This window comes from Capricornis sumatraensis, chromosome 15, assembly GCF_032405125.1.
Source record: "Capricornis sumatraensis isolate serow.1 chromosome 15, serow.2, whole genome shotgun sequence".
NCBI classification, from domain to species: Eukaryota; Metazoa; Chordata; class Mammalia; order Artiodactyla; family Bovidae; genus Capricornis; species Capricornis sumatraensis.
In genome coordinates, this window is record NC_091083.1 from 34,088,198 (window position 1) to 34,110,442 (window position 22,245).

The window sequence follows — 22,245 nt, forward strand, 5'->3', positions numbered from 1 at the left end:
ACTTAAACTTGACCAAAATATTTTAATATATGTAAATAGAATGGAAATACTTAAAAAAACAATTGGAATGTTTTGCATGTGAAATGATTTATAACATTTAGAATTCCCTGCATACAGTGCTATATTTCGTAATAGTTGATTGTTAGGACTATGCTTACGCATGCATTATGTATGAAATGTATGTGGGGACAGAAATGAGTGTGCATTGTAGAGTATATACTTTATACACATTATATATAGTAAGGACAACTTATTTAGTCAAATAGGCTCAGATCTAACTACTGATGAGAAATGCAGGCACTTTCCTGGTACTCCAGTGGTTAAGAATCCACCTTGCAATGCAGGGGACATAGATTCAATCCCTCGTCAGGGAACCGAGATCCCACATGCTGCAGGACAACTAAGCCCGTGGGCCACAACTAGAGAATCCGAGCACCACAATGAAAGATCACAAAGATGCAACAAAGATCCCATGTGCCAAAACTAAGACCTGATGCAGTCAATTAAATAAATATTTTTAAAAAACCAAAATCAAACAAGCAACAAAAGAAATTAATCAGGAACAAAGTAAGGGCCTGGTAAGCACATGATAATTTTTAAAAGCAAGTATTTACTAATGACACTGCTTCTTTCCCATTTCCTAATGTCCACTGACATTTCTTCTGTTACCACTATTGCAGGCGACAGGAAAATATAAGAAAAACTAGATGCTTTTAAACATGTCATCATAGCTACTGTATAAACTTAGTTATTCTGCAGTTAAATTTTACATAAGAATCTACATTGCAACCCACAGAATGGGAGAAAATATTTGCAAATGAATCGAACAACAAAGGATTAATTTCCAAAATATACAAACAGCTAATGCAGATCAATTTAAAAAAAAGAAACAATCAAAAATGGACGGAAGATCTAAATAGACACTTCTCCAAAAAGACTCATGGATGGCTAAGAGGCACATGAAAAGATGTTCAGCATCACTACTTATTAGAGAAACTCAAATCAAAACTACAATGAGGTATCACCTCACACCACTCAGAAAGGCTATCATCAAGTGGGGTAGGACAAACTAAGAAAGTAGAGGGTAGGACAAATTGAGAAAGTAGCATTACATATATACACTGTGCTGTGCTTAGTCGCTCAGTCATGTCAGACTCTTTTCAACCCATGGACTGCAGCCCACCAGGCTCCTCGTCCATAGGAATTCTCCAGGCAAGAATACTGGAGTGGGTTGCCATGCCCTCCTTCAGGGGATCTTCCCAACCCAGGGATTGAACCCCGGTCTCCCGCATTGCAGGCAGATTCTTTACCAGCTGAGCTCCCTGGGAAGCCCTGTATGTACACTATCGTGTGTAAAACAGATAGTAGGAAGCTGCTATGCAACGCAGGGCGCTCAGCATGGTGCCTGTGATAGCCTAGATGGGCGGGGTGGTGGTGGGGGCAAGGCTCAAGAGGGAGTGTATGTCTATGTGTATATATATATGGCTGATTTGCATTGTTGTACAGCAGAAACCAACACAATATTGTAAAGCAATTATCCTCCAATTAAAAAGAAAAGGAAAAAATCTCTTCCAACAACAAATGCTGGAAAGGGTGTGGAGAAAAGGGAAACCTCCTACACTGTTGATCGGAATATAAATGGATACAACCATTATGGAGAAAAATATGGAGGTTCCTTAAAAGCTAAAAATAAAGCCACCATACGATCCAGAAATTCCAATCCTGGGCATATATATGAAAAAAATCATAATTCAAAAAGATACATGTATCCCAGTGTTCATTACAGCACTATTTACAATAGCCAGGATGTGAAAGCAACCTAGAGACCCACTGACAGAGGAATGGATAAAGAAGATATGGTACATATTTACAGTAGAATATTACTAAGCCATAAAAATGAACAAAATAATGCCATGTGCAGCAACATGGATGGACCTAGAGACCATCTGTCTCAGAGAAAGACAAATATCATATGATATCACTTATATGTGGAATCTTAAAAAAAATGTTAAAAATGAACTTATTACAAAAATAGAAGTGGAATCACAGACATATAAAGCAAATTTATGGTTATCAGGGGTGAAAGGAGGGAAGGGATAAATTGGGAGATTGGGATTGACATATACACACTCAGTTCAGTCAGTTCAGTTCAGTCGCTCAGTCGTGTCCGACTCTTTGAATCGCAGCACGCCAGACCTCCCTGTCCATCACCATCTCCTGGAGTTTACTCAGATACACACTACTATACAGCTATATATAAAATAGATAACTAAAAAGAGCCTAGTGTACGCTACTCAATACTATATAATGACCTATATGGGAAAAGAATCTAAAAAAGAGTGGATATTTTATATGTATGACTGATTCACTTTGCTGTACAGTAGAAACTAACACAATATTGTCAAATCAACTATACCCCAATAAAATTTCTTAAGAGATCTACATCGGTTTGTAGAGAGTACTCAGTGAGACAGAAACACACACAAAACGTGAGCACATTTCAGTGTGATGTTGTGTAGTGACGCTGGCCACAGCTACCCCTTCACGAATGCAGCGCATATTCCATGCATCTGGGACAATGGAGAATGAGAGGGTGCTGAGAACACAGTGTCTGATCCTAGCTCTGTCAACAGCACCTACTTTCTGAGTGACCTTGAGCAAGTCACTGAAGCCTCCAAGTCTTTTATGCATCTGTCAAAAGGGGTTAATAAAAATTATTTTTTAACCCTTAAAGTGTTAGACAAATTTCCCCAAGTATTGCTTGTCATAGTTTTCCTTTTACTATTTAAGAGAAGTAAAATAAAAGTAAAGTAAAAAGACCTATTTAAAAACAAATAGAAAATCCAGACAAATATTGGACAAACTGAAATGGAGCAAAACTACTTAGTATACCTAAAAGTGCTGAATAAAATGCAATTAATTAACTTATGCTAGTAATTGGTATGTGTTAATTATCCCAAATTGCACTCTTTAACACAGACACTTGGGCAAATCAGCCCAATGTCAACAGCAAATGAAGACATTGGTCCTGTCTTCTCTCCAACACATTATAGCCACCAAAACCTCCCACAAGTAATTTTTTCTTCTAAAGCCATTTTTCATGACTCTGACACCATTCCCAAGAACTGTGACATTTTAACAAATAGGATTGCCATGTCTATGAGATTTATCTTCACTCTCTTCAATACCATCATTCCATGAACTATGTATTGCTTTACAGAAAAACGCAACCTCTTTTGTGCTCTGTGGCAGCTGCAAAGTTCATATGGTAAAAAGCTCTTCCTAGGGTGGATAAACTGTGAAATGCATTTTAAAATGAAGTTTTAATTACATTTCGCAATTCAGAGCCAACTTCTGGTTTTAGTGTAATTTAAACAAGGGTTTTTCTCTCTTTCAGCCATCTGTTCCTTTTCCTTAAGCTTAGACTTATGTCATAATATTGAGAATGTGACGTCATTCTCTCCTATGACGTCATTAAACATCTCTGTAGGATACTGTGACCAAGCAGACAAATGAATCATGTTTGTTCAAATATATAGATAATAGGGAATATGCAAAATAAACACATGGCAATCTAAATTATTTCTCTATTGCTTTTTATTCCCAGTTACTCTCTACAGTTGAGAAGCATAAAAGTAATCCTTTATCACAAAAAGAATCCTCTAAAGAAAGACAAAAGAATCTTTAAACTACCTACATGTACGTGAATAAACTAGTATATTAATGTGAATGTACTATGTGAATTGATGGTTTTGAGTTTGTATGAAACCAATGTTCCCGGTAAATATTTACTTGAAGTAATAAATTATACTTTCTGGCTATAGACAATGTTTAGGCATTGTTGAGGGTAAAAATAGTCTTACATTTAAAACTTACATCATTCTATTCAGTTTCTGTTTTTGACATTAAGAATAAATTAATTGAAATTCATCAATTAAGAATTTTTCAGATTTTGTAATTAAGCTGTAACTGCCACTAGTAATATAGGAATACATCTGACTAATGTTTTGAATTATAGTAACATTGAATTTATTAGATTATAGTAATTTATATATTAACTTCTCTTAGATATATTATAAATATTTTAAAAATTATTTTAGTTATTAAATCAATAATTCTAGGTGAGTTTAATAATTCTTTTAAGTAGCTGTTGAAGAACTCTCATTAAATTGTAAAGAATCCCACACAGTATGATCTGCACAAATATTCATTGGTTTTAAATTAAGAAATTCAGTGACGAGGGAGACAGAATTTTCAGGGGTGTTTCTTTCATGGTAAACAATTTTTACAATAACCAGTCATTGAAATTCAACATTGTTTTAAATAAATCAGTTGTCTATAAGTATCCCCTTATTATTGTATTTTTAAATTAAAGAAAATTTTAATTACTTGGTCAAGTTCATAAGTTTTAGCACTGAATATATTCTGTGTTTCTGGATGTGTCAGGCTCTGAACTCAAGTCTCAAAATAGACCAACACATGATGCTTACCCTCCAGGCCCAGGAAGTCACAGGCTGGATGACTGACGAATTCCAAAAAAGTCACTGCACAATATAATGGGAAGTGCACTAGCCTATAAGCTAGAATTCCTGGATTCCTGATCAGTTAAGAAACCCAAGCTTTGGTTTCTTCATTTTTGCATTCGTGTTAGTACCCAGCATCTGTATTTCACCAGTTCATTGAGTTTCAGAACCTGCCCTTTCCATGCTCTTGGTAGTATTTAATGATGCCAACATCTAATGAACTGCCCACAGGAGGCACTGGTTTCTCCTTCTCCACTTCTTTCACGATGGGGACCAAGTCCCATCACTTGACTCTTCCTTCTTGCCCTGTTCTGGTCTATGACAGCATGATTCGCCCAGATGCTAACCTCAATTCCCCTTCCCTTTGCACCCACACAAACTAATAACTGTCTACCCCACAAAGATCTCCAAATTCAGCCCCTCCTATCCATTCTTCTGTTGTTAACTTAATTCAGATCCTCATTTGTCCCCTAAACCACTGTAATTATCTCTAAACAGGAAATCTCTCCTAGTTTTGCTCCCTAATCTAGCCTCCATGTTGCTACTATTTGGATCTTTCCAAACACAAATCTGCTTTATATATCTCCATCCTGATTTACAGCTCTTCAGAGGTTGCATGTCACCTGCGGCACAAAATCCAAACATCCGGGTCATTTGGTCCCTACCAATCTTTCCAACTCATCTCCCGTCCTTTCTAGATGCACAGGCAGAAGCTGGGCTAAAGCCACACTGACCACGATTCTGACTAACCTATGCTGAGTGTTCCTACATGCCTCTCACATGACCTCATCCCTCTGATGTGAATACAATATTCTCTGATCTACTAGGCAGAGCCTTTCTTCAATATACATCTAATCAGAGATGTTTTTCTCTATCAAGCCTTTCTTGAATGAGCCAAGCAGTGTTTGGTATCTCCTCTGTGTCATCCCAGATCCTAGGAATATTTTCTTAGACTCGGTAAGGTCTGAAAAGCAATGATCTGTTTCCATGTCTATTTTTCCTATTGGACAGGGATCTTCTTGAAGGACGGGATTCCATATTATTTGTCTTTGTTTTCCCAGCTCGTACATCATAGTAAATAAATGATCAACAATTTCTTATTAGATGGATGAATGGATGGATAGATGGATGCATCTCCCCTCATGCACGTTAGCACTGATAAATTCAGCCTTATCTTCCAGAAACAACAAGCTCATTTACCTCTCAATAGGTATTCTTCTGGATTTTCCATCCTTCATCTGACAACTTGAACCCCACCAACCTACATCTGAATAGTTTTCTTCAAGACTCAACTCAAATGAGTTGCTTCTTTCATTTTCCTTTCACAATATTTTGTATGTACTGTACTATAAAAAGCTTTCAATTACAATAACTATAATTATTAATTTAAATCTGTGTTTCCTTCCATGACTTTCAGTTCTTTGAGATTGCTGCTTAAATTTCTTATTCATAGGAGTATTCCCAACACAAAAGCTAGCACAGGCTAGATAGCAGTACAAGACAGTAAATGTTTGCTGAATTAATTCATGAAGGTGTGCTTGAATGTATGAGATGAAATCATATATTTGCAAGTTCTTTGAAACCGGAAAACCCCAAGACAAATGTTAGGTAATGTTATCATCTGGATCACACCCACGTATCATATCCTTTCCTCTGCTTCTTAGTCCTTTCTTCCCAGAGAGCTCACAGGCCCGTGTCTAAATTATCACTTCACACAGATTTCCTTGCCCCAACTCAGAGGGCATTTTGACATTAAACTAAACCCCTCAGCTCTTGGATAAAGATCTAGAATATCAAGAGGTTTGAAAAACAGAATCAATCGTCTTCGTTTCAGTACTGGCCTTAAAAACGTACATACGTGATAACCATATTCTGAAAATAAAGACAGCCAGATGGTGTCAGAGAACTGTTTTCTTAGCTAATAGCAATATATTTGTCATCAATGTATGCCTGTTCCTTATAAAGAGAGAATCTGTTTACTGGTTGAGGAGCAAACAGAAGAAATGATATAATATAAATAACAAGAATAAATACTTGATACGAATATCTCATCTTCCTCTTGGGAAGTTCCAGGATATTTTACAGATAACATTTGTGATCAACATTATTGACCTTGAAGAAGGGACTTTCTCCAGTGTGAAACGCAGCAGCTCTTCTGCGTCTCACAATCACCACACTATTTAGGGCAAGAGGTGAAAGATATTTACTTCAAAGGCTGGGGAAGACTGGAATACGAAAGAATGTAATTATTCATGGAAATAGACTATATGGCAACCCACTCCAGTATTCTTGCCTGGAAAATCCCATGGACAGAGGAGCCTGGCGGGCTATAGTTCATGGGGTCACAAAGAGTCGGACACGACTGAGTGACTAACATACATAGAATATGGAATGAGGAAAACTGGCTGAAGTTGACACCTTCACTCTTGTAAGAAGTGCTATGAGATCACTGATGACCGGGAGGGGCAGGACCTCTGTTTAAGCCTCATCTGAAAGACGTCAAGCAGAGTATATTTTTCCCTGGTACCATTTTGACATCTGGGGTCAATCCTTTCTCCAAGCGGAAAAAAAAAGTCACATGCATAAATGCAGCTTCAGTAGCATCCTGACAGTCCCTGGAAGTCATCCAGCCGATTGTCAGTTGAGTGTAGTTAAGTCACCTTGTTAGAGATTCTGTATGCTGGGTGAGATGCTTTTATGATGGGGTGTATTTCTCCACAGGGGAGTGCTGTGGTAGGGAATGTGGTGGTGGAAGTGGGTGGGTGCTCTCATCACAAAAGGAGCAGTGTGGTGTAGGACCGGGACATCTGAAGACGAATACAAATTGTTCTTATTCACCAGCTGCTCATTTCAGAAGTTAAGGACTCCCAGACTTTTCTGAGACTTAGTTTCTTCATCTATAAAATGAGGACAATCACTGAGGGTGGGGCCCTCATGATGAGAATGTGGCTGCCTGCAAGCCAGAAAGATAGCTCTCACCAGACCTGACTATGCTGATACCCTGATCTCAGATTTCTAGCCTCCAAACTATAAAAAACAATATATGTCTATTGTGTAAGCCAAAAAAGAATAAAAATAAAGTATGGGATGCTCATACTTTTCTCATGTAGTTTTTGTAAGAATTAAATGATATGGGGCCAAATGCCTGAGGATTATTAAGTGTTTTATTTTCTTGCTTCACCTGCTTCTCCATCCTACCACCTCATTAATATCTAATCCCAAACTCTTTTTTTCTTTTCTTTTTTTTTTGCAGGGCTCTCTTCTGAAAAGTATGTATGACCACTGACACTATTTTTTCCCATAGATTTTATACTGTGTTCCCTTCTTTAATAGGGAGAAATTAAGTGAACTCATTTCTTAGTTGCCTTCACACTAATGTTCAGTTATCTAGGCTGGGTCACATCACCAGATGTCACTAATCATAATATTGGGTTGGCCAAAAACTTCATTTGTGATTTTTTCCATAACATTTTATGGAACAAACTTTTTGGCCAACTCAATATATGCGTGTATATGTGTGTGCAATGCTTCTCCGGTGGCTCAGTGGCAAAGAAGATTCAGGTTAGATCCCTGGGTTGGGAAGATCCCCTGGATCTGGCAACCCACTAGAAACGACAAGCCACTCCAGTATTCTTGCCTGGGAAATCCCATGGACAGAAGAGTCTGGTGGGCTACAGTCCAGGGTTTGCAAAAGATTCGGACGCAACTTAGCGACTAGACTAAACTAGAGACATATGTGTATGTGTGTATATGTATATATATATATATATATGTATATATATATATATATATCCTGGCTTTTTAATGACAGCAAATTTGTCTGTCTCCTTTTTTAACTTCATTTACCCAATGTCTAAAACATGAGCCTAATTGCTTCTTTTCTGAAGTCTTCTCTCCTCTACATTACTGTGAAATTTTTAACGGTGTTTTACAGAAGGACCATTTCCCTTAAGTCGTACTCCTTTCTAATTCCCAGGGATTACATTTGACACTTACATGTGTAGATGAATCTTACTGAACGTATTCATCTTCCTCTAGAAACTTACCATGCCATTTTTCAGATGACATTTACAATCCAGGCAGGATTTATATGTAACTGATGTCTGGAGGTCTGGATGCCTGCATTCCCCATCCCTCCCTGAGATAGAGCTTTTGGAAGACCACATACAGGAGGATCACGCAGGGTCTCATGGGCCACTGTAAGGCCTTGGCTCTTTCTCAAGGAAAATGAGGAGCTGTTGGTGGGTTGTGAGCAGAAGAGAGACGTGATTTGACTGAGTTGTGAAGACAGACTTTGGTGGTTGTGATTGAATAGACAGTAACAGAGCGAAGGAAGAGAAACAAGGAGAGTGTTTGAGGGTCTATTGCAAGGATCCTGCAAAAGATGATGGAGTTTTGGATCAAGAGGGCAGCAGGGAAGGTTGTGACGTATCTGGATTCTGGTCATATTTCGAAAGTCAAGCCATAAGTCTATTTGATGGGCTAGATGTAGAGGGTTTTACAGGAAGAAAGAGGAAAAAAATCCCAAGGTTGTTGGTCTGAGCAGTGGATGGATGCAGTTGCTATCAACTTAGACAGGGCAGTGTGCTGCAGCAACTGGTTTGGGGTGGCACATGAGGGATTTAGTTCAAGGCATGTTAAACTTGAGTTGTCTATTAGACATCCAAGTAGAGATGGCAAGCAGGCAATTAGACATGCAAATCTGAACTTTGGGAGAAAGGACCTCACCATGGAAGACCCTTAATATGTGACCTTTAATATTTGTGAGAGGCTTAGACAAACCTCAGGTTCGAAGCAACAGTCATGATTAATAGAGCTTCTTCTCCTTCTCTGACCATATCACTGGAAATATCCAGAATGACATAATGGTCAAATCCTGTCTATTATATGCAGTGATTGAAGACCTCCACAAAATAATCCTTTCTTATTTGGGGAGTAAATTTCTCATTTTTCAAGTGCAGTTTGAAGGTACAGTGGGGAGGGAATTACATTTTAAAATAAAAATTAAAAAACATGATGCACATACAAAGTCAATGCAATTCTGGAAAATGTCCTTTGAGGATAAACTATTTAGCCATAGGAGATGTCACATAGTATGATGATTAAGGAAGTAGATTCTAGCCTCAAAATGAATTTACATTCCAGCACATCACCTTGCATATCTAATCTCTATGCCCCAGTTTCCTCACCTATACACCTGAGACCAGATGGGATTATAGAGAATATTAAGTGAGATAATAAATAAAAAGCACATAGCACAATGCCAGAAGCATAGTAAGTTCTTATACTTGTTGGCTATGATGATAATAAGCAAATTTATTTTTCAGTTGGAACTAAGACTGAAAGATTTTCTTATAGTTTTTCATTTACCATGGATATAGACTCGCTATATCACTTAAATTCTTAGAAAACTGAGTCTCAAGGAATTTAGGCCTAAAGAAGCAAAAAGACATTGCAATCAGAAATAAGAGTCTGATCCAACCTGTTATGGGCAACTCCATTGCCTTTCTTGACTCCCCACCCTAACCCACCCCGGTATTTTGCCCATGTTGGTAATCAACAAATGGCAGTTAACAAACCAAATGAACTTCCTCAAAAGGAAAAAAAAAAATACTAAACTTATCTCTTCCCCCTTATGTTAATTGTGTATATTTCATTTTTAAGCATGATTCTTTGGGGAAAACAGAATATGTTTACTATAGAAAAACACATATTCTTTTAGCCGAGTAATTTTGGAAGCAAAAATGGTCTCCATGGTAAGAAGAAAGAAAAGGAGTAGTATTAATAGAAGGTGGCACCGAGCTAATGCGCATTTTATAGTATAAAGGAAAGAGTTTTTTTAGCCTCCCTGCCTAAAACAACATCGTGAACTAGAAGTTATGCTAAATTGGTGAAGAGAATAAAAAGGAACCAGCTAGAGTATGACTGCTCAGAATCGGAGTCAAGAGCCAGCTACCAAGAAGCAGCCCGGGACAGCAGAATCCTCTCACTCATGGACACAGAGGCTTAACTGGTCCTCCCAGGGTTTGGAAGAGAGGCTCTGAAAATACTTCTGACCTCTTAGAAGCAGATTTATAGACATATAATAGTGCTTTAATCCTGGCATCCTGATACTGCCAAAGTAATAGAATATCAGAATGGAAAAAAGTCTAATAAGACAATGATTATCTGATGTTCCACTTCTTCTCCAGGCCAGCTTTGGATCCTGAACAATCTCTTCTTTTCTCTTAACTCCCTTCATGCACTGTTTAACGAGGCTTTTTTCCCTTCTTATTTTTTTCCATATGGTCTCCTGGTAGGATCCTTCCTTTCTTCATCCTTCTTCCCTCCCTCCCTTCTTTCCTTCCTTCCTTTCTCTCTTCCTTTTTCTCTTTCTTTCTTCTTTCTGTTTTTGAATCTCTGCAGTGATACTTTAGGGATTAACTTTCAGCTCAGTTCAGTCACTCACTTGTATCCAACTCTTTGCAACCTATGGACTGCAGCACACCAAGCTTTCCTGTCCATCACCAATTTCCGGAGCTTACTCAAACTCATGTCTATTGAGTCAGTGATGCCATCCAATCATTTCAACCTTTGTCGTCCCCTTCTCCTCCCACCTTCAATCTTTCTGAGCATCAGGGTCTTTTCTAATGAGCCAGTTCTTTGCATCAGATGGCCAAAGTTTTGCAGTTTTAGCTTCAGCATCAGTCCTTCCAGTGAATATTCAGGACTGATTTCCTTTAGGATGGACTGGTTGGATCTCCTTGTTGTCCAAGGGATTCTCGAGTCTTCTCCAATACTACAGTTCAAAAGCATCAATTCTTCGGGACTCAGTTTTCTTTATAGTCCAACTCTCACATCCATACATAACCACTGGAAAAATCATAGCTTTCATTAGATGGACCTTTGTCAGAAAAGTAATGTCTCTACTTTTTAATATGCTGTTGAGGTTGGTCATAGCTTTTCTTCCAAGGAGCAAGCATCTTTTAATTTCATGGGTGCAGTCACCATCTGCAGTGATTTTGAAGCCCAAAAAGATAAAGTCTGTTACTGTTTCCATCGTTTTCCCATCAATTTGCCATGAAGTGATGGGACCAGATACCATGATCTTAGTTTTCTGACTGTTGAGTTTTAAGCCAACTTTTTCCATTCTCCTCATTCACTTTCATCAGGAGGCTCTTTAGTTCTTCTTTGCTTTCTGCCATAAGAATGGTGATATCTGCATATCTGAGGTTGATATTTCTCCTGGAAATCTTGACTCCAGCTTGTGCTTCATCCAGCCTGGCATTTTGCATGATGTACTCCGCATATAAGTTAAATAAGCAGTGTGACAATATACAGGCTGACATACTCCTTTCCCAATTTGAAACCAGTCTGTTGTTCCATGTCCAGTTCTAACTGTTGCTTCTTGACCTGCATACAGAATTCTCAGGAGGCAGGTCAGGCGGTCTGGTATTCTCATCTCTTGAAGAATTTTCCAGTCTGTTGTGATCACACAATCAAAGGCTTTGACATAGTCAATAAAGCAGAAGTAGATGTTTTTCTGAAACGCTCTTGCTTTTTTGATGATCCAAAGGATGTTGGCAATTTGATAACTGGTTCCTCTGCCTTTTCTAAATCCAGCTTGAACATCTGAAAGTTCATAGTTCACATACTGTTAAAGCCTGGCTTAGAGAATTTTGAACATTACTTTTCCTAGCATGTGAGATGAGTGCAATTGTGCAGTAGTTTGAACACTCTTTGGCATTGCCTTTCTTTGGGGTTGGAATCAAAACTAACTTTTTCCAGCCCTGTGGCCACTGCTGAGTTTTCCAAATTTGCTGGCATATTGAGTGCAGCACTTTCACAGCATCATCTTTCAAGATTTGAAATAGCTCAACTGGCATTCTGTCACCTCCACTAGCTTTGTTCGTAGTGATGCTTCCTAAGGCCCACTTGACTTTGCATTCCAGGATGTCTGATACTAGGTGAGTGATCACACCATCGTGATTATCTGGGTCATAAAGATCTTTTTTGTATAGTTCTTCTGTGAATTCTTGCCACCTCTTCTTAATATCTTCTGCTTCTGTTAGGTCCATACCATTCCTGTCCTTTATTGAGCACATCTTTGCCTGAAATGTTCCTTTGGTATCTCTAATTTTCTTGAAGAGATCTCTAGTTTTTCCAATTCTATTGTTTTCCTCTATTTCTTTGCATTGATCACTGAAGAAGGCATTCTTTTCTCTCCTTGCTATTCTTTGGAATTCTGCATTCAGATGGGTATATCTTTCCTTTTCTCCTTTACCTTCTCTTCTTTTCTCAGCCTCCTCAGACAACCACTTTACCTTTTTGCATTTCTTTTTCTTGGGGATAGTCTTGATCACTACCTCCTATGCAATGTCATGAAGTTTTCTGTCCATAGTTCTTCAGGAACTCTATCAGATCTAATCTTTTGAATCTGTTTGTCACTTCCACTGTATAATCATAAGAGATTTTTTTAGGTCATACCTGAATGGTCTAGTGGTTTTCCCTGCTTTCTTCTATTTAAGTCTGAATTTGTCAAGAAAGAGTTCATGATCTGAGCCACAGTCAGCTCCTGGTCTTGTTTTTGCTGACTGTATAGAGCTTCTCCATCTTTGGCCACAAAGAATATAATCAATCTGATTTCAGTGTTGACCATCTGGTGATGTTCATGTGTAGAGTCTTCATGTGCGTTGTTGGAAGAGGGTGTTTGCTGTGACCAGTGCATTCTCTTGGCAAAACTCTATTAGCCTTTGCCCTGCTTAATTTTGTACTCCAAGGCCAAATATGCCTGTTACTCCAGGTATCTCTTGACTTTCTACTGTTGCATTCCAGGGGTTAACTTTATGTATCCTTTTTATCTGTTAGCGTTGAAATTTCTTGAGATAATCTACTCTTGTTCCAGACTTGACTTTTCTGTCTGAAGCCTGCACTTATCCTATATTTTTCTCCTTTTCTGTTCATTTACATAGTCTTACAAAGAGTGATATTTTTGCTATGATCTCTACTGAAGTGAGAAGATACCCATAAAATTAGCATAAAATAATAAATTCCATTTAAAAAATAGCACACCAGAACATAAATATCTATAGGAGCATTGCCCCTTAAAAAAATTGCACTGATATTCACATAGCCTTTGGGATTAATTTTAGAATCACTTTATGATCGTCACAAGAAAATCACCCTGTTGCCTTACCTTGGCTTCATGTTTTATCCAGATCAGTATTACTCACCTAATCCTCCAGTCCTGGCCAAATTTCCTTTTTGATAGTTTTCATAGTTCATATCAGTCCCACTAAGGATTTTCAAAAGAATATAGAGCCTACCCTGAAGACAATTCTGGAAAAGAATTACAACATTGTTTTTGAGATGGCAGTATAATTAAAATGTCTATAGTTTTGAAGTCCTTGCGATGAGAAAACTCCCTTTTGGATGAGAATGTTCCCTAATTTCTGGGCTTTCCTGGTGGCTCAGACAGTGGGGAAAAGAAAAAACGAAAACTGCCTGCAATGAAGGAGACCCAGATTCAATCCCTGGGTTGGGAAGATGCCCTGGAGAAGGGAATGGCAACCCATTCCAATATTCTTGCCTGGAGAATTTCATCAACAGAGGAGCCTGGTGGTCACATTCCATCAGGTCGCAAAAGGTTGGACACAACTGAGCAACGAGCACTTTGACTTCACTTTTTAAATTTCTAGTAACAATTGGACTTAATATTTTATAGCTAGATCCTAAAAGCCAACTCCAAAGTTCTTTTACTTGATTTCAACTATACTCCAGTACATGGTGTGCTTAACACTTTTAATGTGTAGGGTGGAAAACATGGTCTTGATAGTAACAATATGCCTGTCTTCCTGTCTCTAGGACTATCCTGGATAAGAAGGAACTACTGGAGTTTGCTCAGCTTGGCTGTTACTTGGAATATGATCTCTTTGGTACTGAACTTCTTCATTATCAGTTCAACCCAGATATTGACATGCCCAATGATAATAAAAGAATTAAAAGGTAAATATGATGAAATCTCTCATAGCATTTCCTTTTACCATGTCTTCCGGACTTTCATATCTGGGTAGGAATTAGTAAAGATTCAGGAAACAATAAGCAGGCGGAACCAGAGACTTGCAAGGGAAAATATATCAATGCTGTTTCAGGAAGCAAATCTCTATATATTATTTCAAGGAGAAAATGAGTCAAGCTAAGTAGGTAAAAGCTTAGCAGAGCCTTAGAAGTTCAGTGCAGATGGGCAGCTGATAAGAAACACAGATAATACTCAATCTCTGCTCTGACAGTAAAAGAACAAAAGACATTTCCCTGTTTTTATTCCTAATGAAGTAAGCTGTTTCTCAGGTTGATCACACCAAAGTCCTAACCTCCTGCAATGAATTTTTGAAATGTTTATTTAAAATATTCACTAAAGAGGTCATTGCAACTGAAAGGCTATAAGGTCAAACATTATATAAAGTCCAACTTCTCAAAATTGTTCAATATTTGTGAGGGAAAACAAATACTTGTACAAGTCATTTTCTGCACTCAAGTGGAAATTTTTGAGAGTCAAGACTAGATGGTTACCTGGTTTGCCTTGGTTACCTGGTGATATGAAGAATGAATGCACCAAGTTAGAGAACTTGGGAGGTGAAATAGATTTGGGATCAGCAGGATGACTTTAGTTTGAGAATACAGTGTTGCTATCCCATGGGGCCATGGGAAAAGGCTGTGAAGCTCAGGACAGAGACTTGGACATGCAGCTAGACACTGTTGGTTTGCATGTGACAGTCAGTAGCTTGGGAATGAATGAGATCACTCCAAGAAGCAAATGAGGACAGACCCTGGTGACCACCCACATTTAAGGGATGAACTCAGAAACCAGTCCCTCAAGGACAGGTTGAGAAATCTTCAAAGCATTAAGAATATCAGGGAAATGCATTGTTATGGAAGTTGGTGGAGAAGGATACTTAAAGCAGAAGGACTTGAACCCTTGTACTAAGTGGCAGATACCAAGAGAGATAAGGACGGAAAAGTATCCATTGGATTTCACCATCAGGAAGTTTTCATTTCACAGTCAGTAAGTGCAGCCTTGGCAGAAAAGACTTGAGGAAAGACTACAAGGTGAGTAAGAGGACAGAGAATATGGAAGCGACTCTTTCAAAAAACTGGGTAGTAAAGTGAAGCAGGGTTGTACAGCTAGAGCTAGAAGACCAGACAGGGGACTTCCCTAGTGGTCCAGTGTCTAAGACTGCATGCTGTCAATGCAGGGGGCCCAGTTCAGTTCCTGGTCGGAGAACTAGATCCCTCATGTTGCAACTAAGAATTTGCATGCAACAACTAAGACCTGGCACAGTCAAATAGATAAGTAAATAAATATGAAAAAAAAAAAAAGAAGACCAGACAGGGCCAAAGAAAGGGTTTGTTAGGAGACTGAGAGGATGAATCCAGAGACTTGGCGCTTATTCTATAGGGTTGGTATAGAATGTATATGAAGTAAAGCATGCAGTTTTTAGCTGAGTGTCTGGGGTATACTATGAAGTGATCAGTCAATGTTAACATAAAAAAATCTGGACAGATAAGAGATATAGAGCAAGACTCCTGAGGAGACAAAGAGATGGAATTTGGGCAGCAAATAGAAGGTTCATTAAATCAGCCATAGGCTGATTCATGTTGATGTGTCGCAGAAACCAACACAACACTGTAAAGCAATTATCCTTCAATTAAAAATAAACCAATATTTTTAGAAAAGGAGGTATGCTATTTCCATAGAAAGGAGAGGAGGCGAGGCAGGTAATGGAGCGAGTGCAGATCAACGTCTTGGTGAAAGGGACAGAACACTGAGGACAGATGGTCCCATTTGATCTCGAAAGCTCCTGCAAAAGAGATATGGTCATCTCCTGTAAAGGAAGGAATAGATTCAGGGTAGGACCTTGTATAGGAGGATGAAGGCTGGGAGTGGATGGGGAGTGACTGAGAGAGATACTGGCTCAGGACACATTGTATGGAAGACCCAGTGGAGGCCAGAGATCATTACTGCATGACTGTCTATTAGCACCAAGCTGCATAATTTGGTGGTTATTTTCCTAAAAAAGATGTTTTGTGTTTTGGTAGTAGGGCCAAAACAGTTTTGTGAGTAGAAGCAATAAATGTAAACAGAGAGAAGGTTGGGATTCTGTCTGAAGAACGTGCTTGATATCCAAAGGGGACAAGGGCAGGGTTGAGATGAGGGTCATGCGGTCCAAGCTGGAGGGAAGAAAGTATAGAGAGAGATGGAAAGAGATATCTAGCAGTAACATAGCAGGGGTAAACCCCTGGATGCTTTAATGAAGTGAGTGAATACAGAATGTGGAAGAGGGTGAGCAAAAAAAGTAGAAAGATGCAACTCGTGGTCAGGGTGGAAAACACAAGGCTGAGCAGAGAAGTTCTCCATGATGACAAAAGCAGAAGAGCGTTTTGAGTGTAGAAAACTCGTTGGAATGGGAGTAAGCCAAATTGGAGTAAAGAAGTGATGTCCAGAAAACGTGAGGCTTGAGCGGCACATGAACTATATGACCATATCTACATATGTACACTGGGGTAGGGGAAGGCCCAACAGCTTTAGCGTCTTTCCCCTAGGCAGTTGATCTTTACATGTGTGTCTTCTGCTGTCCCGTGAACTGGCATACCTCCTTGATGGGCTCATTAATTAAAATACCTTCTAGTTTAATATCATTAGAGAAAGATAGTTGAGCAATGTCACTGTGGTTACAAAAACATGAGACCCTCACTCTACATCCTTAAACTGCCTTGAGTGCCCTGACTAGTATCACTAGGTCTTTTTTTTTTTCCAACTACTCAAACCAATTCTTTGATTAACAGATTTATTGTTTGTTTTATAATTTAAATTTACTTGCCCAGTAATACCATTCAATATTGGCAAACCATACTAGCTTGAACTCAGAGGTGAATATTCTCTGGAATTTAAGATGAGCCTGTGTGGTAGATCTTTCTCATCTTTCATGACCTCAGAATCATGACTTCCTGATGAATGCCCTAAACACATATTTTACAATTCATCCTGGAAATAGGAAGCTTGCTCCCAGGGTTCGCTTCCTTTCTCTAAGCCCCCTTGTGGCAGTGAGGTGTATCTTTTCTACCCCTATGCTTTGCATAAGGCTCCTAGACTTTCTGGAATAAAAGAGGGGATCCATAGAGGGAGATCGATGGAGATATGAGCTTTCATTGTGCCAAATGTAAACATTCTAGATGTATGGAACTACATAAAAATTTTATGTATATATACACATCTGCGTTTGTGTATATCTATGTGTCGGTATAAGTACATATCTTTAATCTCTTGTCAATTATAAGTCATACACAGTGAAGTAAGTCAGAAAAACAAACGTCATGTATTAACGCATACATGTGAAATCTAGAAAAATGGTATGCTGCTGCTAAGTCACTTCAGTCGTGTCCGACTCTGTGCGACCCCATAGACAGCAGCCCACCAGGCTCCCCCGTCCCTGGGATTCTCCAGGCAAGAACACTGGAGTGGATTGCCATTTCCTTCTCCAATGCATGAAAGTGAAAAGTGAAAGTGAAGTCGCTCAGTTGTGTCCGACCCTCAGCGACCCCATGGACTGCAGCCTTCCAGGCTCCTCCGTCCATGGGATTTTCCAAGCAAGAGTACTGAAGGTATAGATAATCTTATTTGTAAAGCAGAAACAGAGACACAGATGTAGAGAACAAATGTATGAATACCAAGGGGGGAAAGGACGATGGCATGAAGTGGGAGATTGGGATTGACGTACATACACTACTATGCATAAAATAGATAAATAATGAGACCCTACTGTATAGCACGTGGAACTCTACCCAGTGCTCTGTGGTGACCTAAATGGGAAGGAAGTCCAAAAAAGGGGATAAATGTACAGGTATGGCTGATTTGCTTTGCTGTACAGTAGAAATTAATACATTGTAAAGCAATTATACTCCACCAGAAATTAATTTTTTTAAAGTCATGCATTAAGTCACTGGACTCCAGTACAGCTCAGGGTGATTATTAAATGACCGTTGGGGTTGTGTACACCCTAGTTTATTTCCTTGTCCCCACCTCTCGGGTGCTTGGTTTTCATCAGTCATCAGCAGTCCTTCTCTGAGCTTCAGCAATCGTAAAGCTTTGACGTGAACAGAGAAGCATGCTTCTGCCTACCTCTGGTTTTCAGCACCAGAAATTCTGTGTCTAACACCTGTTTTCAATCTTCTGCTCCATTTCTCAAATCTTATTATATCTCTGCCTTTTCACACTTTGTAGTCTCTCTCTAATATTTGTTTGTAAAACACTAACTCATTTGTATTTCTATAATTACTGTGATTTTTTGTCTTCTCATCTGTAGTGGTTCCTTCCTTCTGGCAGCCTCTAACTACTGTTCTTCTACACAATGGCACAGTATGTGAGATGATCCCTTATTTTAGGAGCAACCAGGCAGCTTTCTTGATAGTCAAGATAAAATTATGTTTCTAGAACCAGAACATTCTCTTTCTCATGAGATAACTAGTCTTCAGTTTCTTGACTTACTGAGTTCTAACGGTTCCCATTTTCAAATGAGTATCTTTCCTTGCTACTGTGAAATTTAGTAACTTTGTGTTCCAGGATATGACTCAGGCCTCTTACAGGTATCTGTTTATCTATACGATATGCCTCTGTAGTAATAAGATATCATTTTTTCACAGACAAGGAAAAGAGATAAAAATGTTGTGAAACGCTCAGAAAATACATGGGGGAAAGTATACCTTAAAATTTCCTGTAATGGGAAATTCCCTTTAAATTGTGAATCCGGGTTTGTCACCCTAAGTTTCAGCATTATGCATGCATCTGTGAAATATTTCTCTTCCTTCATAAATGATGATAGAGCTGTCTTAGATAATTCCCTTAAAGAGAGGTTGTTCCAAAAGCAACTTTAGATCAGAACTTTTGGACATTATACAAATTTTAAAGACCAACAAACCAATGTCCTACCCCTATATAGGGGGAGGTAAGGGTACATGGAATACAGAGGTGGGGGATTAAAAGGTACAAATATTAACTATAAAATAAGCTACAAGGAATATAGTCAATATTTTATAGTAACTATACACAGAGTATAATCTTTAAAACTTCTGAATCACTGTACTACATACCTGTAACTTACATACCATTGTACACCAACTATCCTTCAATAAAAAAAAAAAAGAAGCAAATAATGATAGTGGCACAGATAACACTCCAAGTATTTTTAGGACACACTTGGGGTACATGTGCTAGGACTGAAGATTTCTAGACGAAACAGCCAGGTTGGCTTTTTTCTGGCATCCCTTTAAATGTAATTTGTTTTAAAATGTATGTTCTCATACAGAATAGGTAACTAATGAGAACCTACAGTGTGGCTCAGGGAACCACACTGAAAGCTCTGTGGTGACCTAAATGGGAAGGAAATCCAGAAAAGAGGGGATATATGTATACACGTGGCTGATTCACTTTGCTGAACAGCAGAAACTAACACAGCATTGTAAAGCTGCTATACTCCAATAAAAATTCATAAGAATAAAATAAAACACACATTCTCAGAAGGCAAAGCTTTGTGTTCAAGTGTGTTGTTGTGGCGACCCAAATTTTGCTTACTGTTGTTGTTGTTTGGTTGTTAAGTCATGTCTGACTCTTTTGAGACCCAATGGACTCTAGCCTGCCAGGCTCCTAGCATGGAGCCATGGGATTTTCCAAGCAAGAAAACTAAAGTGGGTTGCCATCTCCTTCTCCAGGGGATCTTCTGAGACCAGGGATCAAACCCCCATCTCCTGTACTAGCAGGCAGATTCTTTACCACTGAGCCACCAGGGAAGCCCTTTGCTTACTGTAGCACTTATTAAATATGACTAGAATTCCAAGAAGCACTATCGAAGCAAAAAGGATACCTTTCAAATAATTTGCCCTTGGAGGAAAGTGCTGCCCATCTATCTAGATCCACTGGGGAATTTAGGGGCCAACAAGATAATATAGAAAAGGTCAGAGAACAGCCAGGGTCTCCAAGCTGCATGTCCTGCCCTCAGAGACCCATAGAAGTCACGGCAGACACTGCCCAGCGTCCAGACATCCACAGATGGTGGCTGTCACGAGGGGACTGCCTCACACTATGGATTACAGCACTTAACAAAGCAAACAGGATTAGATGTTTAGACAATAGGCAGAAAGCGGTTCTATAGTTCACTGACTACAAATTTAAAGGAACAGTTCATTATTTATAGCAATCTTATCGACATAGAAGGAAGATAGAGTAAATTTTTATTGGTCAATTTAATCCAACGCTCCCACACTACTACTAAGTCAAAAGACCCATCAGCTTCCAAAGGACTAACGCAGAGGGACTGAAACTGACCTTTTAAAAATGATGATTGATCTAAACTATGACACGTATGAACTATAGCTACAAAACAGAAACAGGCTCACAGACATAGAGAACAGACTGATGGTGGCCAAGGAAGGGGAGTGGGGGCCGGGGAGGACCGGGAGTTTTGGATTAGCAGATATGCAAACTTCTAGAAACAGGATGGGTAAACAAGGTCTGCTGTGTAACCCAGGGAGCAATACTCAATATCCTGTGATAAAGCATCATGGAAAAGAATGTGAAAAAGAATATATATGCATAAGGGAGTCATTTTGCTATACAGCAGAAATGAACACAAATTGTAAAGCAACTCTACTTCAATAAAATTAATTTAGAAAAATGACAACCAAGGGATTTCCCTGGTCCAGTGGCTAAGACTCCGTGCTCCCAATGCAGGAGGCCCAGGTTTGATCCCTGGTCAGGAAACTAGATCCCCCATGCTACTACTAAAGATCCCACATGTTACAATTAAGACCCAGTGCAGCCAAATAAATAATAAAATAAATAAATATTTTTTTAAAGATGTCTACTGCATCACATGCCCTTCATTTTAAAACCAACCAATTTTAGTTTCAGAACATTTTACTTGTATGAAGATTCCTATCGTTTTACTATTTTAATCCCAAATAGTCATTGATTTTACTTGCTAGAAAACAAAAATAGGAGAGACAGAGAGCTGAGATCTGAAGAATGGGTTCACTAAGTGAGGTATTTTAGAATGGAGAGCTGGATACAAATTCAGGATAAAGTTATTTAATGAAATGCTAAAATGGCCGTTTATTCAAACTGGCACATCTGATTAGAAGCTATCTTTAATGCAGGCTTGCCAGGCATCATCATAAATATCACAGGCTAGGAATTTCTGTGTGCATGGAATAAAAATCCTCTTCCTAGTACGACAGGATAATATCTTTAGCATCACCACGCAATATTTATTAAGGGTGTTTTCGCAATGGAAGATGGTATCTTTACGACAACACAATAGGTTTATGAGTAGGAAAAAGTTTAAAGCATTCTGAATGTTGTAAACATGAAACCAGTGCCATATAATGAATTACCATTTTTTCACAGGGTGCGACTTCTGGTGGATGAGGGCTACGAGGATCGAATTCTGATGGCACATGACATACATACGAAGAATCGGCTGACGAAATATGGAGGTCACGGCTATTCCCATATCCTTACCAACATTGTTCCTAAAATGTTGCTGAGGGGGATAACTGAGGGTGCACTTGATAAGATACTGATCGAGAATCCCAAGCAATGGCTAACTTTCAAATAGGATAGTTGTTACGAATTCACACCTTGAATGTAAAGCTTGCCCGGGAACAGAGTGATTTCAAACCCACTGTGAGATAT

General features: G+C 38.8%; 1 protein-coding gene across 1 annotated transcript in view; it reads left to right on the forward strand.

Annotated features, from left to right (window-relative positions):
* PTER (phosphotriesterase related) overlaps positions 1–22,245 on the forward strand; it is a 78,632-nt gene extending 56,387 nt beyond the window's left edge. Inside the window, exons 4-5 of the mRNA XM_068987700.1 lie at positions 14,367–14,507; positions 21,958–22,245. Of these exons, the coding sequence (XP_068843801.1) occupies positions 14,367–14,507; positions 21,958–22,168 (352 nt within the window). The 3' untranslated portion in view covers positions 22,169–22,245. The remainder of the gene's footprint in view (positions 1–14,366; positions 14,508–21,957) is intronic.